This window comes from Phalacrocorax aristotelis, chromosome 2 (genome assembly GCF_949628215.1).
Source record: "Phalacrocorax aristotelis chromosome 2, bGulAri2.1, whole genome shotgun sequence".
Lineage (NCBI taxonomy): Eukaryota > Metazoa > Chordata > Aves > Suliformes > Phalacrocoracidae > Phalacrocorax > Phalacrocorax aristotelis.
This window is the reverse complement of record NC_134277.1, coordinates 71840641-71867785: the sequence shown is the minus strand read 5'-3', so window position 1 is coordinate 71867785 and position 27145 is coordinate 71840641. Positions and strand designations below refer to the sequence as shown.

Below are 27145 nucleotides of genomic sequence, written 5' to 3'. Positions count from 1 at the left end.
CCCTCAAGGTGGATGTTGCCTTGGCTGGTGTAGCCTTGCTCACCTGCATCTTCAAGTAGCTTTCTGCCCAAAGCGGAGGTTTGAAATAGGAGGAGGATGAGATGTGATGGCTGTCTCTGGTTTAAGGATTTTTTTAAATTACTTTTTAATTTTTTTTAAACTACAACAATAATGGTTGTTCTTTCATTTCTGAGATGTTGTGTGATGGCTTTATTGCTCTTTAAGTTAGAGCTGCTAAGCGTTTAAGCTTTGTCAGCACGATGGAGTAGATGCGTAGCAAGTCTTGTTTTGCTACATTTCCTCACCCTTCATGTGCGCTGGCAGAGTGCTCTCTTCATGTCTCCTGTGACTGTAAAAAATTTAGGAACGTTTTTCATCTAAGTATCTTTGCTAGATCATTTACAGAAACAAGACTGTATCTCTTGCTGTCAAATCCCTGTGTAACCTGTCACTACAAAGCCTGGAAGGTGGCTGTTGAGAACTTCAGAGGACATGGATGGATAAAGGAGAAATCAGGATCTCTTACTTATTAAAAATTATCATAATGTTGTATGCACCTACACTTTCTTTTAACTGTTTTATTGGAAAAGTCTGAATGCTAAAAGGCTGCTTGTATTGATAGGTATGGGAGAGTGGAAAGGGATGCCATACAGCTTAGATGTCTCTTACCCCTGCACTTCTTTTTCTATCCCCTCATATAAAACACTTTACCTATTGAGAAACTCAGTGAGTTCTAGCTTGGTAATCTGCAAACTGCCCAAGCTGGGAAGACATGCTGGAAGCTGAGGTCTCTCTTCAACCTGTAGTCAGTAGTAGTTGTGTTGGGAGAGAGCATCTGGGGCAGGAATTACCTTTTCTGGTCTTGGACAGCCCATCTTATACCCCTTCCTGCACTGTTCGGTCAGTTCAACATGTTTGAACTGAAACCCCCTGAAGGTCGTAAGTCCATTTGGCTCCTGCAGATATCATCTTGGTAACACAGACCTGTCACTGGGCTGCCCTAACATTTCCTTTTGGAAGGTAGGTAGATGACTATGGCAGGTTTCCTTTGGCTTCTCACTTACGCTCTTTTATGTGTTATTTATTCAGTTATTTCTTTTTATTTTTTCTTCCTTTCCATATAAATAGACAAAGGTCAATTTTCAACCTGCTCTTCAGTGCCAGAAAAACAAAGATGGTGTGGGTGCCTAAGTGCAAAAACCATGCATTAGTACCCAGAAAAAGAAACGGGAAATACAAAGTGCAAGTTAAGGACAACTGCTTCATGCATTTTAAGCCCTTAACCTCATTTAATATTAAACCCTGTCATAGCCCCTGCTATCTTTATGCTCTCTCACTTGCAGGGGATGATGCTGTGCCAAGTGCTTGTTTACCTACACATTCTGTATTGATGCAATGGTCCATCCAAGGTCTAGAGGGCTACTGATACCTAGTGGCAAGGCTATGTGAAGGCTGCACAATGCCAGCAAAAGGGGTGTCTGTCTGCTGTGGCTGGACTCGGGTGAAGTGACCAGTGGAACTGTGTGTGTGTTTGCCCTGGCTTGGGGTCAGCTCGCCCTGCTCTCAGTAAGGTGTGCTGATGTGGGCTGGAGTGCACTGGGACAGGTCCCGCTTCTGCAAGCTGTAGGACTGTGTCTAAAAGAAGGGTGTACTGGAAAATACAGGTGTTTCCAGGAAGAGCTGAGAGCTGTTGTATATTGGAAACAAACACAGCAACAGAGCCTTTCCCGGGTCATATATTACAAGGTGGTTTTTGTTTATCATCAGCATGACTTGAGAAAGTGTTATCTGTAGCCAGACTGTGAGAGAAGCCCTGTAAAGCTGAGCCTTGGCACGCATCAGCAGCCTGATTTGTCTCCTTCAATTCTGGTGTTCCTGGAAGGATCTTAGTAAAGCTCATTCTTTGGGAGGCTACTAATATCCAAAACCTGTGAATTAAACTCAATATCTTTCTTCTACTTTACTTCCCTGTTCTCCCACACATACCCTCTGGTGAGCCTGAAACAGCAGGGTCGAATGTTTGCACATCTCCCCTGTTTGTATTTTCAGTATGAAAGAAATTATATGTTTGAGATTATTTTCAGTTGGGACCTGATGGTAGAAAGCTGAGAGGAGAGACAATGGAGGAATTAATCTGAGAATCAAAGGATGATCTGATAGGTAAATATAAGCTTTGAACAACCAAGTTATTGCATCCTTCACTTTGTTCAAAACACCAAGTTTTTACAGGTAGTGGGGCTGTGTGTGGAGGGCTAGGAGTTCCCAGCTACAGTGCTGTGTAATAGGAAAAAGGGCAAATATGCCTGGTAGTTTGGGCCAGTTTAAAATTGTCAGATGCCATGTGTATGGCATTTCAATGGGCACCATATCGAAGTCTAGACACTGCAAATCAGAGGTGGGAGTGTTAGTTAAACATAACTCCCCAAAACTCTGGTAGTTTATTGGAGAATACCCCTTGTTCTTAACCAATATGACTCCTTGTAGCAATAACTAGTTAGGCTTTAGACTGCAGAGTTGCCCTTCTTGTGCCTCTGCTTCTGATATTGCAGTCTTTGCAAAGCTGCTAGCTATCAGCCTGGCTCACCTGAAGGAGTAACCTTGGAGCCAACTACAGTGGCAGAGATACTTTGTAATGAGTGTCTTATTTCACAGTAAATGAATTGGAAGTATTTTTGATGATTGTTCTGGTGCTTATTTGGCTGCTTCAGCCTTCATTTGCAAAGGTAGGAAGTGCTACTGGACTTGTGTTTCGTGCTGGATACTTGTGGCTGAAGGAAGATTAATGCACCAATGAGACTTGATGTCTTGTGGGTGAATATAGCTGTTCCCCTCTGCTTACTTTATTTTCCTCCAGAATTTCAGATAGAAAGGTAGGTTTGGCCAAATTTAAGGAAACACTTTAGCAAATGGGAAAGTTGCTTATGTGGCTTGTACAGGTAGTTAAGCTTTTTAAAAGTATTGGTCGGAAAAAATACTGATTTGACTGGCTTGTTTTGGACTAGAGTAGATTTCAGTACTTTGTTGCCAACACAGTTCACAAACAACAGAAATTTAGGAAAACAATTCTAGCAAACTGTTAGGGAGATCATGAGTGACATTAGAAGTGCTGCAGGGCACCTCAGTGCCCTTCACCAATCCATAACCTCTGCTTGGCCCATGCTGACACCTAACCAAGGGACTTATTTATCTGAGAGTCTTCAGGCTTGCTGTGGGTGTGAGTGCCTTTCCTAGGCTTGGGTACTTTGTAGGACAGAGGTGCTGCTGGCAGCATAAAGCTGTTGTCGCGTCTGTTCCGAGGAAAGTCAGTGCCCCAAAAGCATATTAGAAAGGGGATTGGTACTGCCCTCGTGTTTGGAGTATTGCCAGAGGATGAGCTTGGTAAAATGCATTGGGTTCTTTTTTTTTCCACACAGCAAACATTTCTTAGTGAAGGCAGGCATTGTTCAGTTGTGATTTTGCCTGTTGGCTTGCATGAGGTACTTGTTCCCCTGGAGAGGTCCAAGCATGCTACCAAGTGAAAATATGCCTGACAAACTTCATTTTCAGCTGACAAAATGTGGACTTTCCTTCTAAACCACTTAAGGACTGGCAGTTCTGGCAAAGTGGTCAAATACAGAGAGACTGCTGCTTGCCATGAATAAAGCTTGAAGTGCCCCATGAACATGTAGTTGCCAGAATCCCTTCTCGGCCTATATGGTGGTAGCAGCAGCTTTCAGACTGGATCCTCTTTGCCACCATCAGCTGTTAGAGCTCTTATCTTGTTCCAAGAATAACACCAACTTCTTCCATCCATGGTGCTAGACACCATCTCCATGTCATAACATCCAGTACAGGGCTTTACAGCAGCACTCAGTACTGCTCTAGATAAGCTTGAGATTGTTTGTTTTTTTTTTTTTTTTAAATGAGGGTTTGACCAGGAGAGAAGCAATGGACTCACTGCCCATTTGAGAGTAAGCATGGTAACCATGGAACCTCTCTGCTTTAACATTGTCCATCTTAGTATCTTAACACTTTCCAGGTTTCCCTTAGTGGCCAGAGCCAGGTGTCAAGGGTTCCTTTGCACACGCTTTCTGCATTTGGTGGACCAGAAACTATAGTCAAGCTGAATGGTTCAATCCAGAAACACTTTTTCAGTGGGACTCTCTTCATAAAGGAGAAGGTTGCTGTATGATGCTTTTATTTTCCTTGCTGCCCAAGTGATTAAATCACTCTCTTTTGGTGAAACAAACCAAACCCTATATCTCCCATGTTTCAGGAGACATGTATCAACTAAAAGCCTCTCATAGCTGCAAACTCTGCACAGGATTTGCTACGAATTCATATGCTTCTTTCTAGGCTATCTTGACTGCTGATTTACTTACTTATTTTTGTCAGGTAGACCTCGCAAATGACACATTTTAAAGCCTTTCTATAAGCAGAAACAGCAGGCTCAAGAAGCTGCATTGCCAGTAAGGAAGCCTGGACTGACTCACAGGATTCCACATCTCGACAAATAACAGGTAAACCAGGTCACTCGCCCCAGCTAGGTATGTTTGGGTGCTGATGTTCTGTAAACTGTATCTCCACCATGTCTCAGCTGTGGTGCTCCAGTTAAGCATAACTGTGCTGTCACACTGTTATGCGCAGAAAAATATGGAGATATTTCTGGTGTTGTGTGTGGGGCACTACTGAGTGCGTTTAATTTAATGTGAATAAAAACTGGGAGTCAAACTCTGAACTAATGAGTGGGATGTGATGGTTTTCCTCCTGTGCAGTATTTGGAAACTTTCTTCCATCTTCCATCAAAGTCAAGACTGCTCTTTTACCCTTTTATAACAGATGACTCAAAAGGATCTCACCAGCCTAAATCTGCAAGGCGAGAGAGCCTGGGAACAGGGAGGCAGCAGAACCACACAGGATAATTTTAACGAGTCTTTCTGGACTGAAGTTTGGGCTGAAAGTGTGTTTTCTTTCCACTGGAATAGTCAAACTCAGTATGAGGTATTCACATCACCCACTTCATGCATCTGAAATAAAACCCAAGAGCAAAGGTGGGAGCCTGCGTTGCCTGCAGAGCCACTGTTAAGAAGCAGGACTGTCTGGGAGGGGCAGGGGTGTTCGGTCCACCAAAGACAGGTATCTTGAGCAGAAAGTGTAAACATGCTGTGCCTGCACACTGTAGAAAGCTGTCTCCTATTGGCCTCATTAGTGTGTCTGTGTGCATGAGCATGACATACAGAAATACCACCTGCCCAGTCAATGAGGAGGGCAGAGCACAAGCCAACAGGTGTACAAAAAACACAGGGGAGCTTTACATCGGTGTACGTGGAGGTGGTGTGTGAAGTTGTTTCTCAGTCTGAGGTGAATGCCCTGAGAGCTTTCTGAAAAAGTTTCACAACAAAACTGGCCTTACATAGCTGCTTCCCAGCAATCTGATGCCTTAAATAAAGGGGAGTTGAGGCAGCCTGATAGTAAAATTTGTTTATTTACAGTGTTATGTATTACAGGAAAAATCAGTTTAAAAAGTCAACGCTTCTCTTTCTTCAAAGTTGCAGCATTTTGAAGATGTTAAGACAGATCTGAAGAATTTAAAACATACCTGATTCCAGCCTTCCTGGCCAGTCTGGATCTGCAAGGTGAGACCATCTTGGTTTTTCTTTTTTTTTTTTAATTTTTTTTTTAAATTTTTTTTTTCCCCCAGCCCTTTGAGTTTCAAGTAAGGCATTTATTTATTTCTTTTTCTTTTGAATGAGGTTTCAACAAAACAAAAGACAATATCTGTGGGTTTGGTTGCCATAGTAAACTTCAGCACTTAACATGCCGACACTGTCCACCTTGATAGTCAAATGCATGCTTTGTCATCAAAAGCTTATGGGCTCTGCTCAGCCCAAAATCCGCGCTGGGCCACGCAACTGTTCTGTTGCCTGCCTTAGATGAGCGGCTCAGCTAGTTGCCTTCTGCACGATCTTGTTAAAAGTGTTCGGGTATTGCAGTTACTTTGGTGGCCCAGTTCATGATCATAGAATCTTAGAATGGTTTGGGCTGGAAGGGACCTCTAGAGGTCATCTAGTCAACCCCCCTGCCATGGGCAGGGACATCTTTAGATCAGGTTGCTCAGAGCATGACAATGCAGTTTAGAAGCTAGGCTCCCAAAATGTACTGCCTGTGCTACAGCATTGTGGGGATTTCAGCTTTCTGCTGGAGCAGAAATGTTTTGTCCACATTGTACTGGAGCAGGAACTGCCTGGAGACAGATGGGATCCAACGGGACTTTCAAGCACAAACTTAAACTGAACTCTGTCCTGAGACACTTCTCTGTGCCACTTCCTTCTCTTGCTTTTGCTGGGACAAAACAGTCTGTGCTTCCCCCATCCTGTACCACTTACTCAGCCCATTCCTTTCCTATCCGTGAACCCTCCTGGCTGCAGCCTCTTGGGCTGCTCCCAGCTAGGCTGGCTGTCCTGCGCCCACACCGCTCCCCGGGACAAACTTCTCTGCCTTTATACCTGCAATCTCCAAGACCCCCTGATCACAGATCATCTAGAGGGGATAACTGATGCAGGAGGCGGAGAAGAATTGGAGGAGCAGGTTTTGGGACAGCCTCCTCTCTGTGTGGGCCTTCTGTGGCTGCTGGGGCCCTCTGCGCTAGCTGTGCACGTGTTTAGTCCTCTTCCTGGCCTGGGACCCTGTGGGGTGATGGGAGGGAGAGGACCCAGTCCCTTTACAGAACTGCTTCGGTCCAGGGGCTTGCTGGGCTGGGAAGACTCCGAAAGATATTTTTGTTGAGAAAATTTATGCACACCGGATTGGAAGAGACCAGAACTACTTCACTGTGAAAAAGGGAGAGGAAAAAGGCCGTGCCCACTTTTAGTAGAGATTTTGAAGTGGGCTAAATGAGAAAAGGGCGAGGGCAGATCCCCAAAGCTCACCATGGGTATTCTTCATTTCTAACCGTTTAAGTGGGTGGTAAATCCAGCTAACTGAAGCAGAGAATATGGTGACTGGCTATTGTGAGAGACACCTGTTACAGCTGCAGACGGCAAACGTCTCCTTGCTTTTCCTACAGAGGATTGTGCCTCAGTCCCATCTGTTTCTCCAGCCACAGGTCAGTCAGAGTAAGGCCCACCTAGCACAGAAATTCCTATATAATGTGATTTGCTCATTACTGAATTCACTTTTAAGATTTTCTGTGTCTTCCAGTCTATTAATATGTGGCATGTCAGTTTGCTTCAGATTAGCAGTGATTGTATAGGATTAACTTTGTGCACATTTACACTCAAGGGATTTATCTTCATTAAGTTGTTGAGCTCCTATTTCTTTCAATATCCATTTACTCAGAACTCCTATTGATTTAACATATCCAAAGTGTCTTGTTTTGCTCTGACTAGAGCTCAGAAACCTCATATCATGTGATATCATGTGTGTTGAATACCATACGGGGCACTCCCAGGTGCTACCAGTGCAGCCCCCTGAAGTGGCAAGCCTCTTGCCAGCCTTTGTAGCGTTTGAGTCGTGTTGCTCGTATATAAAACAAGCAAGCACCGTGTTATGTCTGTCTGCAAACTGTGGGATGGTCCACCTGGGCTCTGCCCTCTGTTATGTCCTTTCTCAGGGCTCCCACGGACCAAAGGGATGGCTGCACCTTGCTGGTGTCCGTGGGAGGGAGCGTGCTTTGGAGAACGGCTAGGAAGAAGCAGAGAAGGGGTATGGTGATGCAAAAGGTACAATTCTCACCCCCTTTTTTCTTTTTTTTTTTTTTTTCTTTCCCCCCTTACTTTCCCTGACCTTGACCTCAGTTAGCTGAACGTGTTGGGTACACTGCAAAGCCCAGCCTCAAGACCTCTCACGTGCAAGAATGCGCTCGCTGTGTTAGTCTGAACAGAGTCCTAATCTTTTCAAGGTGTTGATGGATTTATCCATCAAGTGTTTTATAAGGCGTTTTTGTGTCAGCATGAGAGATCAGAAAGGTTTTCTTTTTCATATGAGAAAGATCTTGGCCTTCTTTGTTCTGATGGTGATCTCTGACAGGACAAGTAATTCTACTAGTTTTGTTAAAACCTAAATAGCAGTACATTAACAAGTGTCTGGTACAAAGAACTGATGAATGTAATCAAACAGGTTTTAAGCTAAAGCTTGTAACTCAGTCTTTTTTTTTCTTCTTTTAGAAAAAAAATCATAGGAAATACTATACTTATTGTGCTTTCTTATTATTCAGGAATCCATTGGCAGCAGCAAAGCAGTCCTTATGGAAACCGTTCTTGATTTCTGTTGCGGCAGGGTGTTCCTTTATAGCCATTCTTGAAGGCGCTTTCCGGTATGTCTACAAAAGCAAAATCCAAAGTAAATACTTGGATTTATTTAGTGCCCTCCAAACACTACTTATGGTTAACTGTAAAATGGAGCTGTCTGGTGTTTGTTGATGCAGATGTATATATTTCCTTCAGACTGCATTAAAGAAACTGTATTATTTTCACTGCTGTGGGTGATATTACTTTGCTAGTATTACTGTAATATTTCTTGACCTTAAAAGATTTTTAAGCCCCTTTGCCTAGAAGCTCTATGTATGCAGACAGGCTGGAGCAGTCCCTGCTAAAAAAAGGTTGAAATAAACAATGCAATGACAGATCTGCTTTTTTTCTTTTTCCAAGGAGAGAGGGAGACTCAACATTGCCCAACTCTACTGTGAGTGTGACAGAGCAGTGGAACCGGCTGCCCAGAGAGGTTGTGGAGTCTCCTTCCCTGGAGATATTCAAAACCTGCCAGGAAGCAGTCCGGTGTCCCTGTTCAAGCAGGGGGTTTGGACAAGATGATCTCCAGAGGTCCTTTCCAACCCCTACCATTCTGTGATTCTGTGAACAGAACAAATTCAGACCTCCTAAGTCTGTGGTACCTGACTTGCTATACAAGTGCAGAAGACCTGAGCTGCAATGGGGAGGTCATTATTACTGAATAACTGTTTCTTGAAGATGTTACTGTACGTATCATTCTTAACTGATATACATATTTTAACACAAACATATTTTAAGGGCTGATGCTCATTCTACATGTGAGTTCATCAAGACTGCTGTCCAAAAGCTTCTTTCGTGCCCCCCCCCCCCGCCTTGCCAGAGAGCTCTTGGAGGACTGCTTACCTTAATGTAGAAGTTAATGAAAAGAATGACCAGCGTGGCCATGTAAGAGGACTGGAACATGAGGCAGCCAAATGGGAATCCACATGGCTTCACAGCTGCACTGAGTGTGTGCACAATAGTGAGCAGAAACTGGATCTGTGGAGGAGTGATCATACATGAGTATTTGCTGAGAAAGGGTAAGTTCTAGCTAAATCAGATATAACAGCGTCACCTGGTCCTGCTCGTTGAGAGTTTGAGTACTCTTGAACTATTGAAAACTATCCCTTACTGAACCTGTGAATGTTTTGTGAGGGTTAAGTTAAAATGGGGCTCTTATGAAATTATAAAAAGCCATCAGGGGTCAGAGATTTCTAAAAATGAGTTTATAGATCTAGTTGGCAAAATGAAAGTGCTTTTTCTTTTTCTTAGATAGGGGTTGTTCTCTCTTCCAGACCATGTTGCGCCAGGTACAGCATTGTCTCTGTCACTGGACAGAAACTGGAGAAAGCTCTGAAGACTCCAAGCAACAGCTTTAGAAGTCTGAACAGAATATGGAAATCCCAGGTCAGAGGGAAGTTCAGGTAGGCTGGCATTTACATTAACAGAGTTAAGATGGGAGAAAAATGCAGCAAAAATGAGATGGAGGAGAAATTGCAGAAGGCTGCCTATATTTAGAACTGTGAACCACAGCCCACGCTGGTGCATCTAATTCTCCCCAGGCAGCTGAGCGCGCAGTCAATTCAGTGTGCTGAGGTGCATTTCAAACAGGGCAGCGTGTTTCAACTGCAGGGATGGTCTCAGCTCAGAGAAGCAGCATTTGCTAAATACATTTCTACATGGGCATTTTTAAGCTCACTGCAAACATCTAAACTCCCAAATAATATGAATGGGGCCTGAGATAAAGTGAAAGGAGCTTTACGTCACATCAAGCATTATATCTTGTTGATAGAAGCTTTTGGTGCTCAGCCTTTTGGGTACAGCAACTGCTGAGGTAGACTTCTAGAAGTCACACTGATTCTGTCTTGTCTAAGAGTTCATTTACATAATTTTGTAGTTGTACCATGGTGTAGTGGCTTAACCTTGGTTAGCTGCTGGGTGCCCACCCAGCTGCTCTCTCACTTCCTCTCCTCAGTAGAGTGGATTGAGAAAATAAGAGGAAAAAAACTCATGGGCTGAGATAAGGTAAAACTTACCAACTACTGTAATGGGCAAACCAGACTCAACTTCAGGAAGTTTAGTTTAATTTATTGCCAATTAATAAGAGAAGGATAGTGAAAAAACAAAACTAAACCCACCTTCTCCTAAGCCCCTGTTTCTTCCCAGGCTGAACTTCACTTCTGACTCTTCTATTTCCTTCCCCAAATGGTGCAGGGGGATGGGGAATGGGGGTTGCAGTTCAGTCCATATTGCTTTGGCTCTGCTGCTCCTTCCTCCTCAAGCTCTTCCCCTGCTCCAGTGTGCGGTCCCTCCCATGGGAAACAGCCCTGCACAAAATTCTCTGACATTGGTTCTTCCTATGGGAGACAGTTCTTGAGGAACTGCTATAGTGTGGACCCTTTCCATGGGGCGCAGTCCTTTGGGAATGGACTGTTCCAGCATGGGTCCCCCACAGGCCGTGGGTCCTGCCAGGAGCCTGTTTCTGCATGGGGTCCTCCATGGGCTGTAGCTTCCTTCAGGGCATGTCCACTTGTTGCAGCATGGGGTCCTCCATGGGCTGCAGGTGGATATCTGATCCACCGTTGACCTCCATGGGCTGCAGGGGGACAGCCTGCCTCACCATGGTCTTTACCACGGGCTGCAGGGGAATCTCTGCCCCTCCTCCCCTCCTGCTCTGACCTTGGTGTCTGCAGGGCTGTTTCTCTCACATTTTCTCACTCCTCTCTCTCAGCTGCTGTGCAGCATCTTTTACTCTTTATTAACTATGATATCACAGAGGTGCCCCCAGCCTTGCTGATGGACTCGGCTTTGGCCAGTGGTGGGCCCATCTTGGAACTGGCTGGAGCTGGCTCTGTCAGACGGTTTTTATAACTTTCTAAGCAGTCTATTTGCCATGATTAAACAATGTCCGTTTTCCATCCAAGAGATTTAAAATAATGGAAATTTATGGACTGTAGAGTTTCTGCTGTATTGTAGAAAATATTTCTGAGCATCATTTCCTTTAAGTTATACAAGCCGAACTAGTGACTTAATCTAGATGATAGTTGATGTTTTATATTTGAATTTGAACTGGCTTAATTCTTCAAATGACAATATTTATCTGTCACTCAACTCTCGTATTTTGAAGGATTTCTGGTCATTAAAATCTGGAAATTAAAATAGATACATACCAGTTGTGCCTGAGTGAGGTATTTCTTCCACCAGAGATACTTGCGCATAGAGGGGATGACTGACAGTCCGTAATAAGAATACATGAGCACGTGGATAAAGCTATTCAAAGTAGGTCCAAAGAAACCTATAAAAATCCAAAAAGTGAAACATTTTATATGCCAACTGCTAAGATGTGAGAGAAGATATTATTGTTAGCAATGTCTCCTGCATACAGTAATTCTTCCCTCGGTGCTTATCCTTTGCTAAAGACATTCCTGATGTGAAGAGATGCTTTCTTAGGGACAAGTGACACACCAAATGATACTTCCTACAGGGTTTTTCTCATGCTGAATATTGTATTTTCATCCTGTATTTTCATTTTCTCCACTTGTCTATTCTGTAGCTTACAGGTTATTGCTTTTGTTCCCCTCCCAAATGTTATTTGCATGAGCCTCTCCATTATTGTCCTGGGTGACTCTGCCGCTGATACTGCAGCTTAGTGCCCTGGGAGGCACCTGCTGTTCTGCTCCCTGATATATTAGTAAGGGCTTCACTCTGGATTAAATTAGCCTTGTGTGGCTGTGTTTGAGCAACGCTCTCTCTTCTTCAGTGGCTCTTCTGCTAGATGCGGATTTCCAGAATTTCACCTCAGATAATACCTTGCCAGTCTAATTAGCCATGCTTGACCAATACTACTTCTGGAGCAAATGAATTACCCTCTGTACCTTACAGACTATTGTGAAGTAGCAGCACTACTCTATCTGCTGTACAGGCATGTGTTTGATGGCAGTGCTTGACAGCTACAAGACGGTCTTACTAATTATTTTGATTTTTCCACTGGTTAATTACTTAATAATTACTGATTAATTACTTAGCTACTGATTTTTCCACTCTGTTAATTATAATAGTGCAAAGCTAGTGCAAAATGTGAGGAATATGTTCAGACACAATAGAAAGCACAACCCCCCACTAGTTTGTTTACACCTCTGTAGAAATGACTCATGACTTCTATGAAATCCTTGACCTCTGCTTCTGCCTGTAACAGTGATCTACTTTGATTTTGTGCTGTCCATAGTAAATACCAACAAATGTGAATTCTGCTTTTTGTTTGGAAAAATACCTGCAACCAAGTGCTTTACAAAATATTAGTGGACTGAGGTGACTCCCTTTAATAGCTCAAAGTAAGAAAGTTTGTCGTCTTAACCCTGATAGCAATGCCACAAGAAGCCTCCGGCTGTATGAAGCCCTGGATGTTGAGACACCTGAAGTAGTTCTCTGCTGTTTGGACTTAGCATACAAATGCCAAGTGACCAGCCTGTGGCACGGTACATCTTCCCCACCTTGAGGGGGGAGATAATGACAATTACAACATCCTCCTAAGAGCCAAGTCATTTAGAGATTGCTGTTTTGAAATATATTGAACCTAAAATATAACAAGGCAAAGGATGCTGTACTTCTGCTATTTCAGTATGATATGCAAGATGGTATCAATCAGTTCTGGCTGCCTATTAGTTCTACTGCTTGAATGAGAATACATCTCATTTAAAACTAAACAAACTCAAACTGGTATTTTAATTAGTGATTATGAAGTAACTTGCTAAAGCAGAATGTCAGATTGATGCATACAGGAGTTAAACTTGTACAAATGCTATTGAGTTCATTTGTTGTGATTGACGCTGACTTTTAGGGTCATGATTTCCTCCTATATCTGCTTTTGGAGTAGGTCTTGTATGTGATCACTCTTGTGTACTACTCAGCAGTGTATCCTGTCTAAAAGTGGTTTGAAGAGAAGTAAATATGAGGGGTTGTGGCAGCTAAGTGGAAAGTCTAGGTATATACTCAGGTATTTTTTTTTTGTCCTGAACTTTTAACAATGCTTTTAAATTTACTGCAGTCGGCAGATGTTCATCAGTTCTGAAAGGTTATGAATGCTAATGGTGCTGTCAGTGGTACACTTGCTTTGCATGGTGATGTGATTCTCCTCCAGCTACAGGTGACTTATACCCCAGGTGATGAAGTGAACACAGACTTACTTTGCCCACAAGGTATCCAGTTCAGAACACACCACCAAATGTTAAACATAGAGGCATGGTGATACACATGAAGGAAGGTGATCTGGCTGCTTTTCTTTCTCAGTACAAAGAAGATAGTGTCCATGAACTCAATTACTTTGGAAAAATAATACCACCACAGCACCTTGGCTACCTGTGCAGACAAGAACAGAGGAGATCAATATCTGTCCATAAAAGGGCAAAATATTATACTTGATCAGTCCCTAGGCATGCAACTTCTCAAAGAGCATTAGTGTTCTACTGAAGGAGGAGCACAAGCTCTGGCTTCATTTTTATTTCCCTTTTGATTGAAGCAGCTTAGAAAAAAACATATACTTTGAGGAAGGGTTTTCTAATTTTCTGGGGTTTTTTATCAAACAAAGTTGTGAGGGTGCTTTTTTTAAAGGCTGTTACCATTTATACTTTCTTGGCGATGAGCAGATTTTGCTGCCAGCTTCTTCTTAAATAATCCAAATTTGACACTCAACACAATGGAATATACCCTCCTCAAGTTGAGACACTTTATCAGAGCTCAGGATATGTCCTAGGACAGTTAAAGACAGTTAGTTAAAACAGAAAGAGGGAAAACACCTTGTTGATAGGAAAAGGTATTTAACTGACCTTTTCCTTGACGTAACACAAATTTTGAGGGTTGGTGAAAGTTATGTAAGTTAACCAATCTTTCTGCCCTTGAGCTCTAATGTCATCTGGAAAGTAAGCCTGACATGGGGAATGACAGAGGGTTAATACATGGAATTGCTGTGAGGCAGAAATTAGGGTTGAAACTAGAGATGAGCCAAGCCAGCAAAATGCCTCTGCAGTTTTCCAGAGTTTAGAGCTGGGCTTAAATCCATTCCCAGCTACAGCCTAATGAGTGTTACATTTTTGATGACTGATTTTTATTCCAAGTTTTTAAATGATCCATGTTCTCTGTTTCAATAGTCAGGCAACACTGTTTTGCTCACCGATCTTGATATATCGGCTTTTCAAAATACTCTGTCACACTTTCTACAGCAAGCATGCATCTGTGTTGACTCAAAGATAGTCAAGCTGCAGCAAACAAGAAGTATTAAAACCCGCATGTTAAAGACGTCCTCAGTAACATTCTTATAACTGCTGTGAATGCAGAAGTGTTACACTGAGGACACGGAGGGAAGGACTGCCATAGGTGGTGGGTGCTGAGCTGCTGCTGTTCTCTCACCCGGATGTCGGCCTCCCCTGCGCTGTGGAGGTTCTGGCACTGCAGATTGTAGCCTCCTTCCAATGTGGCAAGGATGAGCTGGAACAGAGAACATAGAAATTATGCTCATGAACAGACATAGCAGTTTGCTTTACCCCTGCAGTTGTCCTGTGCTTATTGAAAAAAGCAGCACAGAAGTACAGTAGGTTCCTACTCCTTCTGTGAACTGATGCTCCTAAACCAGACAGCTTAGTAATATCTTCTGTTTTGAAATGGAAAAGTCATCAGGTTGTGTTGGAGATACGCGCTGAAATGGTATACCTTTTACATTTTTCTAGCTTTAGAGCCTTCAAGGCATCCATTAAAATCTCTCATTACTTAGTGTAGTGATCCTCACTCTAAAGCTCATGCTCGAATATTGTATCTCTGTCCCGAAGCAGTATGAGCAGAGCTTAACATAGCCACTTGTGCAAAATCATCCTTGAGAAAAATTCCCTAATGCCAAGCAAGCAAACAGAAGGCAACTCTGAAGTAGCGCAATGGGAGAAATACACATGCCTCTCTGCCCTACACTGTTAAATGCAGGAGGAAGTAGAGGAGAGCGGGCATAATGCTGAATGGAGACCTGAATAGACACACAAGCAATTTCTTAGATTCAGAGCATGTCATACTGGGAAGCAGACAAAGCAATGAGATGTCAGGCTACCGCACTATGATGGAGCAGAGGGTTTCTAGAAAGACACATGGTACTTTTTGAGGTGGAATAATTTTATGGTAACGACCACCTAAAGCATTCAGCAGCCCTTTTGGAACAGGAAGCATAATCTGTTGTCCATAAATGCTATGTAGAGTCCATTGATTTTGGAAAAAGGTCTTGCTTATTCTTGAATACGTGAAAAGTAGTTTATGAGGGCCAAACTGAGCAATTAATGTTCTGGGGTCTGTCTCCCACTTTAGAGAGGATGCAGTGGGTGATGGTGGGAGAAATACGTTGAAGTGTGTTATGCTGTAAGCAGAATTGCAAGGTGCTGTGAGAAGTGGGTTACTCAGGGAAGGTGTGTATTAGCGTCTGTACAGGCTTTTTCCCTCTGCTTCAAACAGAAAAGTAGTCTCCTGTGTTGCATGTGTGACAGTCTATACAAAAGCGAAGCAGAGGTTTTCTCTGTGATCAAACTGAATTAATTCCTAGAGTAAAAAAATTTGTTATTGCTAATATTATCTGGAGAATTAGTAAATAGCCTAGAATGCTTATTATAAGTTCACATGAAAAAGCAATGAAACTTGGAGACCCAGGGTCTTCTGTTACTTTTCTTCTGAATTGCAATTCTGTGACTGTCCCTGTAATTCCAACATAGCTGGTATATGTGCCAAAATAACCGATAGAGATTGCAGAGAGAGATGAAAAGACAATAAATAAGTATTTTGCTGATAACTGCTATATAAAACTGAAACAAATCCACTCGTTTTTGGAATAGTCTTTGTTTTGGTGGATTTGCCTAAAACGTGTGTCAGAGGTCACCAAACCAAACAGGATGGTACCGGAGTCTAAAAACTGGGGAAACAACAAAAACCCAGCTAGGGTTCCTCATACAAATGCTCAGTGCAGCTGAGATCAGAAGTCTTGCCAATCTGGCTTCTGCCTGGGTGTTGTGCCTACAAGCACGCAGGGCTGGGATATGTGGGCTCTTCTGCTTTCCCTGCTGTGGCAGGCGGGTGGGAAGGGGAGGCATGGATTGCACCTCTCCAACTAACTTAACTTGCAGAAGTGCTGAAGAGAAGGGGGTTAAAACTCCTTGAGAAGAGCATATTATGCCACTTCATTTCCCTATTATCTTTCAAAAAGCAGCTGAGTGGGAAAAGGGTCATTTCTGTTCTCTAAGTAGGAGGCAGAGGGCATGTAGTTCCCCAGCTGTCCCTCCTGTGGCATGTCCCTGGTCCCCAGATCTGTGCCTGTGCTGTAGCTGGCAACAGGTGGAAGCTTCATGAGGGATGGGGAGATGTTACTGTGTGGTTGCTTTTCTGGGTAGCTCCTCTCAGTGCCACCTTTTTGCACACTCCTGCCTTGGATTTTCTCTCCAAATGAGAGGTGACTGAGTCATCCAGGAGAGTGAAAAAACAAGGCACTGAGAAGATCCATGCTGGATTTCTTATGCTGCTGGAGCATCCTCACTAGAAGAATACTGGTTATTCCAGAGCAGAGGAACTAAGTGGTCCCATGCTTTCTTATTTTGAGGTCAGAAAGTTCATATTACAGTGGCAAAATTAAAAGCTCCTTACCAAATGAAGTTTTGATAAATGTCTGAATGTTTTTGTCATCTTTCATATGTAAAGCCATGTTGTTGATAAACTCCCAGCCAGTTTCATTTAATACCTCATAAGTAAGTGGGAGAAGGATTAGTGAACTAATGACTTCAAAATGACTTGAATTTATGAATGATAATTCCTCTGTGTGTTGCTGTTGCCTGGGTAGTAGAATAGGCTGAAAGAAATCCCTTCTAGGCTTGTTTTCCATGAATCTTTGATTATATCTCCTATTCTGAGTAGCTCCCATATGTTACTTTGTGATACTAGTGATGGTGTTGGAAGCTTTGCATGTGTGAAAAATCTCATCACATGAATTTTTACTCTTGATTTCCAATAAAGTTCTACTGAATTCTATATGAATGTGCAGGTGAGATTCAGAGCACTGCCTTTTTGATGAAGAGGCTAAATGTTCTACCTAAATGCAGAGCTCAGAAAGGTCAGTAGGAAAGACATGGAGGGCTCAGAGGATGAAAACTGAGATGCGAGGACGACATGTCCAGCTACAATAGCTGCAGGCAAGGACCGCAAAGTCAGCTCCTCAGCGCTCCAAACAAATGATTTAAGATAGAACACCTAGGAATCTAATTCTATTTAGAAAAAGTTCTTGTTCAAAAAAACTGTTTGCTTTTGTCCTTATATTTTACTGCTTTACACTGCACTCTCAGTGGTCTTTTGCTGCCTAGTTTTTGTTTTGTTTTGTTTTTTTTTCCCCTCACTTCTTCCAAATGATAGAAGAGTGCACCTGATCTCTTCTGGTTTCTCACTTCATTCTTTTCTTCTTGCTCCCCTAAGGGTAAGACAGTCTTTCTGTCCCAATTAAAGAATTACTTCAAAGGAAGCCTTTACCTCAAGCACCATTATGGATCTAGGATCATTCCTTACTTCTCTGCTAAATTTACATTTGCTAACTTCTGAACAATTAATGGAGTAAACAACCATTTATGACAATCTTTAGAAAAAAATCATGTTGAAGTTGGATTTCTATAGTAAAATTCCAGGACAGTTCAAACCAGCTAGGATCTATGTCTTTTTTTTGCCTTTCCTCATCACTTGCACTGTTAAAACTTTACTTAGACCTTCTGCTACTCAAGCTCTATCTTTTTAACACTTGCACAGTTAGGAAGCAAATCTTGCTGATGTCAACCATTATAACGACGGAATAAAAAGAGTTTAAGTACTGCTTTTATTTTGGGTTTGTTCCTTTCATTTTGCCCACTGTTATTTCAAATCCAGGCATTTTACAAGGCTTTCTAGTAATTTGTGAGATGTAATCCTAGTTGCAATGTGTAGGGCTAAAAACAGTGGCTGGTGGCCCTGATTGTGCCAGCCTTGTGCTTCTGACCTTTCCCTGCTATCAGACAATACAGACAAGGCAATTCTGGTACTCCTGGGAATCCTCACATCATCTTGGCACCTATGGATCTGCAAGTCATGACTAAAATTCAGAAGTTGGACTTAATGTGGGGTGAATTTTCATCTCCTAGAAACTGGTGAAGTGAGCTAGTTTACTCCTTCCCTCCCCCCCCTTTTTTTTTTTTTAATCCTGTACAGTAAAAGACTCTTCTTCTGGCTTCACTAAAAAGCTTAATGCACTGGGCTTGCGATACTTGCGCGGTTCTGCTCTTTCTCCTTTCCTCAGAATTGAGGGGTCCTCACATGCAAGTCCTGCTTCCCCACATTGGTTGGTAGGTTGCTTACAAATCCCATGGATTTATAATAAGTTTGTGAAGCTACCTGGGGATACAGGCATCTTAAGACATCACACCTCCCTTATGCTAATGACACATATCTCTAGATCTCCTTTTTAATCTGACCCAGATGGTACCAGTGTCCTGGTTTTCTCAGTGCCTGATCAACAAAAGGACTTGGGTGAGAGCTTGATGACTAGCTGAGATTTAATTTAAATAGGGCAGATGTGATACTTACTGCTGGGAAAAGCAGCCTAAGACCATGGTAGAGATTATGTCTTTTCCTATTAATGAGAGAGAGTATTCTCACCTCAGTAATTTCACAATTTGGAGATCAGCATTGGTTGTCTTTGTTTCCAGTTTTAATTTATCATTGGAGTTGTGACAGTTTTATCCTGCGGTGAACTTCAAAACTTTATCCTGGCCTCTGGTGCCTCACACTGCATCCCTGAAGTGTGGTTTGTGAGTTAACTTGCACATGAAAGAATTTTAAAATATGCAGAGACTTGATTGCTTTTCAAAGTAAGCTGGTTTTCTGTTCATGGTTGGTACTTTTAGGATCTTAGGCAGAAATTTGTGTAGAGGAAGGGCATATTTTTCTTCAGTGAAATTGCTAAAAGTTTTTATTTTTATTAAAATAAAAAGGTGGTGGTTGTTTATGCACATTTTTGGCAACATTACTAGAAATTATTGGAACAGTAGACTTGATCTGGGTCTATGACGGCTTATGGTACAGAACAGTAGACAACCAATAACAAAGCTCTGATGGAGGTTTCACTTGTAGCAGGAAGGGTGGACGAAATTGTCCTCTGGCCCCTCAGCAGTGCACCTGCAGCCTGCCTAATTTAAGCACAGGACTTGTGTCTAAGCTTCAGGTACTTGAAAAAGCCGTGCTCCAAAACTAAGTGCCCCACTTCACCATTATATTTAATGGGGAGAGGTAAGTGCCTTTGACAACTTCAAGAAAATCTATTTGCCTAACTCAGAAGTCTAAATTAAGGTCTAGTAAACTGCCCTTCTGAGGGGCCTTAAAAGACACCTAACTCTTTCTTGACACACAAAAATTGATACATCTCAGTAGGACAAGGACAGCTGGGCAGAGCTGTTCTTCTGTAAACCTTGTCCTTCGGGGATAGTAGGGGTATCTGACCTTATGCTAATGGCACATCTTAGAGTTGTCCTGGAGCTGTTCCTCCAAGTACTTTAGGGATTGGTTGACCTCAAAGTTTGTGATGCTAAAATAGGCTCCTACATACTTCAGACCCATGGTGCAGTGCATGGAGCTCTGGCTCAGAAGAGGAATCTGCCCTTGGAGATTTAAAACCAGACGTTTTGTTATGACTCCCTGCTGTAACCTTTGTCATCTTGTCCTGAGGTTGTACAAATCCACTGTACTCAAGGGACAGCTAAACTAGGTCAGGAGATGAAGGTGAGATGAAGAATTACAGCATGGCTATCCCTATCATCTGGTTTACCATGTTTCTCATTAAAGCCATTACGTGGGACAGTCAGTCTGCATTTGAACATACAGCCTTTCTTTTGAATGAGGTGTTTTTCTTTTGAATATTTAAGCAGCACCCATTTCATTCTGGAGCTAACACAAGAAAAGGTGTGTGGCACCTTATATACAAAACCAAGAAGAGGTAAGAACAATGCCAATTGGTGGTTTTGTTTTTGTTTTTGGTTTTGGTTTTTTTTGTGTGGTTTATGTCTACTATAGAGCTTATTATTTTGTGATTTATCTCTATTACAGAGACCAGAGGGGTTCAGGTGCCATGGGAGGGTGGAGGAATAAAACTACTATTATAGGTGTTTCTAAGTAGGAATTAATCCTGAATCATACTCACTGGAGGGATCAGTTGGGTTTACATAAGAAACCACTGTGCAGAATGCTCTAAATATAGGTAACTCTTGCCTTAAAGAGCTTACTGTCCATAAAAGGCAGAGAGAATAAGGGCCAGAGAGAAGCTTCAGAAATGAGACATTTTGAAACATTGAGTCACCATAACTGTATTCAGTACTGAAAATTACTTCTGCTCTCCCATTTGCCTGCCTGCCTTCAGCAGGGATGTGCAAGCTACCTCAGGCAGGTCTGCAAGTCTTCCATTCTGCTCCTTCACAGGAGAAGCTGTGATAGGAACCAGGCAAGTAGACTATGAAAAAATACAGAGCTACTATTATGGAAGAGTGTTTTGTACAGTGTAAAACCAGCCTGGCTGACAGTCCAAAGCTGAGAGTGAAATCTGCAGTAAAACAGCTGGCAGCGCAGATCAGTTGTGATGTCCCCTAGGTTCCTAAAAAATGTAGAATGTGGAGCTCAAGACACTGCCAGCCATGCCCAGCTGCAGCCTGGGAGGCATAAATCAGTCTCCAGCTACAGAATCAAGCTCTAAAGGGACTAATCTGAAGACTAACACAACTCAGTGATCGTTCGTAGCGAGGTTAGCCTCAGGAAGGACAGGGCAGTGAGGCGCCTGAGTAGGAGCTGGCTCAACAAAATTCCTACAAGGATGTGAAGGTGGCAAAAACTAAGTTTGCTGCATTGAAGTGAGACCTGCTAAAATTCTCTTTATTGATTCATTTACTTGTGACAGCCCAAATCAGCCTGCAAGGGGAAGGGAACAGTATTGTTTTCTGTTCAGCTAATCCTTTTTGCTGAGTCCTGCTACTGAAGACAGTTATCTATATACCTTCAAGCAAATGGGGATTTAAACATCAAAGTGCTAATTTAAATTCAGGAGGACAATCAGCATGGAGTCATCAAGCCTTCCAGCAATTGTGCTGGTTTCTCCTTTGCTCTGACCCTGCACTTTCAAACACTCACAGCAACCACTGAAGACAGCTGGAGCTTTGACCAGGGTGAAGCTCTGTGCAGCACAATCAGTCCTTTGCACAAAGGTGCAAACTTAAACTGCTGTTCAGCCTTTTGACCAGGCTAGTCACCTGGTGCTCAGCTCAAATTAATTTAAAACTTGAAATATCTGGGGTCCTGTTTGGCTTCTGCAAAGTTTCTTGTCCAGCTGATAGAACAGTCGGTCCTTGTTTTTCTCGTGGAAACTGCTGTTGTGGCTGGGAGCCCAAGGGGTAAGCAATGCTGTGAGGCTGTGCAGGCAAGGCTCACACCTCCACAGGTCACATGATGAAATCAAGCACAGCCTTCGGCCAGGGCTTCTCAAGCCCGGGGTCACTTTTTAAGCCAAGTCAGAAAATGTTTTGTGGTTTTTGTTTTTTAGTGTTTGTTTTTTCTAGGGCTGCAGGTGATAGATGTTTACACCTTAATATTAAAAGTACCTCAACTATCACAAGGCTGAGAATGGGGATCGCCCAAATAATATCAAAATAATTACTGTTGGCTTCTGGTCCCCACTGGGGAGTTGAAAATGCACATCTTTGCTGAGGAACACAGAGTCCTCTGTTGTTGCAGAATCACCAGATGCATTAAAATCTCTCTTCTGGTTCTGAATGGATCCTGATTTCTGTGAGCATGTTCCTTCCTGATAAATAGTATGTGTGACCGTGTTCAGACTCACAGCATTTTCTTTTCCTGAAGTGGCAGGTTTTTAACATGTCTCTTAATGTCTGACTACCTGAGGAAAGCTTCTTAGTCAGGAGAACAGAAAAATAACACTGAATTGCCAATACCATAAATCAGTACTTACTCTCATCTATAAATCCATTCACATTTAAGCATGAGCGTTTGTACATAGAACAATCATTCCATAGACACTCATACGAATAAAACCCAACCCATGGGGGTATTCATGGGTGCTGAAGAATGAGGTCTAGGCACATTTGAGATGGCCAATTGCTGCAGGTTCGAACTCATGCTTGTAGACACTGTCCTGGTAGCAGCTGGCTGTGCCCAGGTGTGGACTGTAGCTCAGGAAGGACGGTTAAAACATGTCAAGATCTAAGCTGAGAGGTGTACTATACAACTCACTGTCCAATTACTAAGGAAACTTTCTTGATCTTAAATTTACTTCGCTGCTGTTGATAAATTTTGTAGCAAAATTATCTGTTGCTAAGATATTTCTGCTAAAAAATGTACTTCTCTCGCCTTTCTCAGCCCCGCTGCATGGAAGAATACTTACCTCTATGAGCATGTACAAGGAGAGCAGTGTAATCCCAAGGTTATATACAATGAGGTGAGCCCTGAGAGAGAAGGGAGGCCTGTCCTTCATGAACTTGATGCCCAGCCATATGCAGAGTAGGTATGCTCCAGTGAGGAAAAACGTGGGAAGGTAAGAGTCCAAAAGTAACCATCCTCTAACCCTGGCATCTGAAAAGAAGCACATGCAGCAGGCAATTAAGAAGGCTATAGTAAAGTATTGCTGAAACAAGGCAGGTCACATAATGAAAAAAGTCTGCTAGAAGCGTGAGAGGGAATCTGCCATGCCTTGCTTGCAAGAGCTATCCATTGCTTTCTACCTCCCCAAAACTGCATACTAATTCAGAGAATGTGTGCTGAAAAATGCATGGAGTTCCCTAATGATTTAAGGTCACTTAAATCTTCTGATTTTAACAGAAAAGAGAAAATGAAGAAGGGAACATTCCTATATGCATTTTAAAATTTAATTTAATGTTTTAACTTAATATTTAATTAAATAATATATTAATCTGCTCAATGGACAGTTTGCAGATAGTATTATGTACAAAGTATGCATGTAAAGTTTCCAGTTTATATATAATTTTAATTCTGTATTTGCCATATAAGCATGAAGGTATACAGTATTTGCTAGAAAACATTTACACAGGGAAGATTTTTGAAAAACATTAAATATGAAAAATAAATGGCAAATGTTTGCTTTGACGGTTATTAAAGATATTTGATAAGGCCAGGACTCTCTTACAGTTTCTGTCCCATTTGCCTGGTTCTGAAATGAAATATTGAGGTTAAATCCTGCTTGCCTTCTTCACACAAGTAATCCCATTGGCAGTAATCAGATAGTTCAGTGTATACGAGCAAAGCTTAATCCAATGCCAATCTGGAAGCACCACTTCGTTGTCTTATGAGCAACTGGATGTCATGAGCAAAAGGAGTGTGGGGTTTTTTTTGTTTGTGAGTTGTTTTGTTGTGGGTTTTTTTGTTTGTTTGTTTTTTTTTTTTTTTAAGATGGAGCAAAATTTAGAGTTAATTTTCCACAGCAATGATCTTCAGACATTTATCTATGGAAAGAACAAAGGGCATTATGGCTAGTTTTTTAAAAAGGTTACTCTAAATTTGTTGTTATTTATGAAGTGAATAAATAACCCAATGAGAAACTATTGTGCAGGCCACAGTAGTTTTCTGCTCTTAGAAACTGTTTTAAATTACTTAGTTTATTTTTAACAAAGACCAAGATCATGTTAAAATTGTAAAAGAAGAAAAGGTACTTAGAGTACATGAAAAAAATGTTTTACTATTTTTCCATCTGTATTGAATTTGGAAGGGACTAAGTGATAGATGATGCACAAACCAAATATGCCCAAGCATTTAACGAACTGTTGCTGACCTCAATTTTACTGCATTCTTTCCCACTATTCTTTCCTCAGAAATATATGCATACAGGTATATACAAGGTGAGATTTCTAAGTGAGTTAGCATAACCTGCTTATGAACAGGGTTATGAACATCATTTTTCTTTCTCATTACGGTCTCTCTCTACTTCCCACCTTGCTTCCATTGCAGTGGCTCTAACACTCAGCTGTTGGATTAGGGCTCTGCATGGGATGTTAGCGCTTTTGCAGGAGAGACTTTCAACCAGACCTAAGTTACTGTGGACGTCTAGTGCTTTCCTAGTTTTGACTCTTCTTTCTGGACTCCCAAAACCTCTAGGAGAGGAAAGGTGTAGAATTAAAGCAGCCACAAGAGCACAGCCATCTATGACAAAGCACCATCCTTCCTTTAGGGTGGCCTTGCTTTGCTGTGCATTACCAAGTTAGAACACCTGGTTTTTTTGTCTTCAGATCTCAATGTCTATTTAAGATCACCTCAGTGTGAGAGTAAAACACTTCCAACAGCCCTCTTAAAGTTCACAAGCCACGTGTGAAGCTCTGGAATGGATGTGTTTGAGGGGATTCTGCTCCCTTGTGGGCTCCAGATAGGTGGCTCTCCTATACGGGCTCTAAACAGGGCACAAGAGTCATAGGACAGGTAAAGGTTGGGTGTGTAAGTGTTGATCTAGTGTATGTCTGAGGAGCGTAAGAATTTAATTTATTTAACTGGTATCCTAAATGAAGATGTAGAAAGCAGTCATGTTAGCAAGGCTGCTATGTAAAGAAGGGTCCCCCCCATCTGAGGATTGCAACACTTGGTACATAAAGGTAACTTGCACAAAGGTTAACTGGCATCAGTAGATAATGAAATAGCATGTTTGCTCAAAGTGGAAAAGTAATTGGAAAAGATGAGAATACAAATTAAACTAAACAGCACTAAATGCTGCCCCAGCATGCCTTCAGAAAGTTTTCACTCTGCTTTGAGTGGCCACAAGCATGTGGGCTGATCTGAACAAATCAGACCTCGTGTGCTTGTTCAGGTCAGCATGACGAGTATTTTTAAAATCTATACTATTTCTGTTTCAAGAGAAATTATTAAAACATGTACCCTTACTGATTATTTTCCACCCCAACCTCGGTACCTTGAAGGGTATGACAGCTATTGGCAGAAAGTGGTTTATAAACAGCAGCCAAGGAACGTTACTATTTTGTTTCCACTTACACTTACCCCTGAATGACAAGAAGAGGGAGGTTTTAATGTGTCAGGAAGGGAGAAGAAAGGGAGTGTATTTCAATAAAAGGTTATTGGAAGAAGGAGAGATCAGAAGTATTTCTGTTGACTGATGGTTTGATCTCCATGTTCAAGTACTAAAAAGGTATGCTGTCAATAGGAGAAAGGATTATTTTTACAATGTTGAACCCACACAGCATCTGAACTTGAGACCAAGGCAGTGAATAAAGCAGTAGGAAAGTAGGAAAGCACTGGACTACAGCAGGGGAAGGAACAGGTGCCCAAAGCTCTGATCGCTCCATGAATAAGCTTGTTCATGGTCACTGGCCACGATGTGCCAGGCCTTTGGGGTGAAATCCTGGCTCCTTTGAAATGAGTGGCAGGCATCCCAGGCTCTTTAAAGGTATCAGGCTTTATTGGTGAGGTTTAGAAATGTTTTGATTCAGGTTTCTGTATAGCTTTGGCCAGTTGGTGTCTGAGTAGATTCAGACCTTTTTAGGTGCAGGGGGTAGATGGTTTTGCACCAATGCCTTGCTACTGCTCATACTTAATTGAGGAGAGGAGTGGTGCTTATTACTTTATCATAACTTTATTAAAATATATCTATTCTTGACCACCTCTGTTCCTTTCACAGATAAAGCAAGCAACCAATTAACTAGATTTAGCTCTTGCATTTCAATATTCCTTAATTTTGTGTAACATCAAACCATACTCTGCAGATAAAGGTGACCCTGGATATAGCAGATATAGCCCTTTGACTGTTTCTTATTTTGCCTTGAGCCTAGATAATCTACCCAGAATAATATGGTCCAACACCAAATTGTAAGACCACTTCTTATTAAGAGATAAAACTGATGGGCATGTATATGGCTTCCATTCCCTGATTCAAAGGATTTGGTCTGCTAGTTCAAAAGCAAACACTGAGATAAATTTGTGTACAAAGTCCAGTTGACACAAATGAACAAAGGCACAAAATATGCCTTTATAGAAATCAAATGCAGATTTTTGATAGTACACCCCTTATTCTAGTAGTTCAGTACTGCAGCTTGTGTTAACCTGGTACTACCAATGTGAGCAGAGATTACCTATGGGAACTAGCACGTGGCTTTCTGTCTTTTCTTGTGCCTCAGCCACATCTGGAAATGATGACTAAAACCAGCATGGTGGTACCAATATTTCAGGAGTTACTGCCTAAATATAAACCATAAATATTGAGATAGATTTTTAAAAGAATAGAGCACTGTTATTTGTCTATCCTTTTAAGCCATCTTGCTGCTGAATGAAGCGTGCACTGTGGATGAAAATTGGTGGAGAGAAAGAAGGGTTGCTGGCTTCAGACATTTGGGGAAGCTCTCAAGGATTCATTAGATTTTCATTTGTGGGTCATTCTATCCAATTTAAAACTGTCTGCAGTTTATTGTGAATTATTTATGTGTATAAACACATTAGAGGGAGCTATGTTATTCACAAAATGTATGATACTGTGTCATCATACCACCAGTTAAATTAAAGATTGTAGTGAAGAAGCACGGGCAAACAAATGCTATCTTCAGCATTGATGTCTGGAGAGGGATGGTTATTTACATGGCAAGTAATACAAATAATACTGTTTAACTAAAGTGCTCTCTAAAAGCCCAGAGGGGTCTGTGTGGTATTCTGCATTGGATTAACTGCAATTCATTCCTTCAAACAATTTGTTCTGGACTAATGGGGAAAGAGGAATGAAGGAGAACATCATGTCCATTTGAAAAAAAAAAAATAGTCGTACCTTTATGCTTGTGATCACATTTCTTTGTTAATATTAAAATGCAGTATTGTAG

The 27145-nt window shown here is 41.9% G+C and overlaps 1 protein-coding gene across 1 annotated transcript in view; it reads right to left on the bottom strand.

Annotated features, from left to right (window-relative positions):
- Positions 1–5445: 5445 nt before the first annotated feature.
- Positions 5446–27145, bottom strand: part of ELOVL2 (ELOVL fatty acid elongase 2) — a 48591-nt gene continuing 26891 nt past the window's right edge. Inside the window, exons 3-8 of the mRNA XM_075084061.1 lie at positions 22711–22898; positions 14649–14726; positions 13430–13601; positions 11417–11541; positions 9111–9245; positions 5446–8299 (exon numbers count right to left, since the gene is read on the bottom strand). Of these exons, the coding sequence (XP_074940162.1) occupies positions 8171–8299; positions 9111–9245; positions 11417–11541; positions 13430–13601; positions 14649–14726; positions 22711–22898 (827 nt within the window). The 3' untranslated portion in view covers positions 5446–8170. The remainder of the gene's footprint in view (positions 8300–9110; positions 9246–11416; positions 11542–13429; positions 13602–14648; positions 14727–22710; positions 22899–27145) is intronic.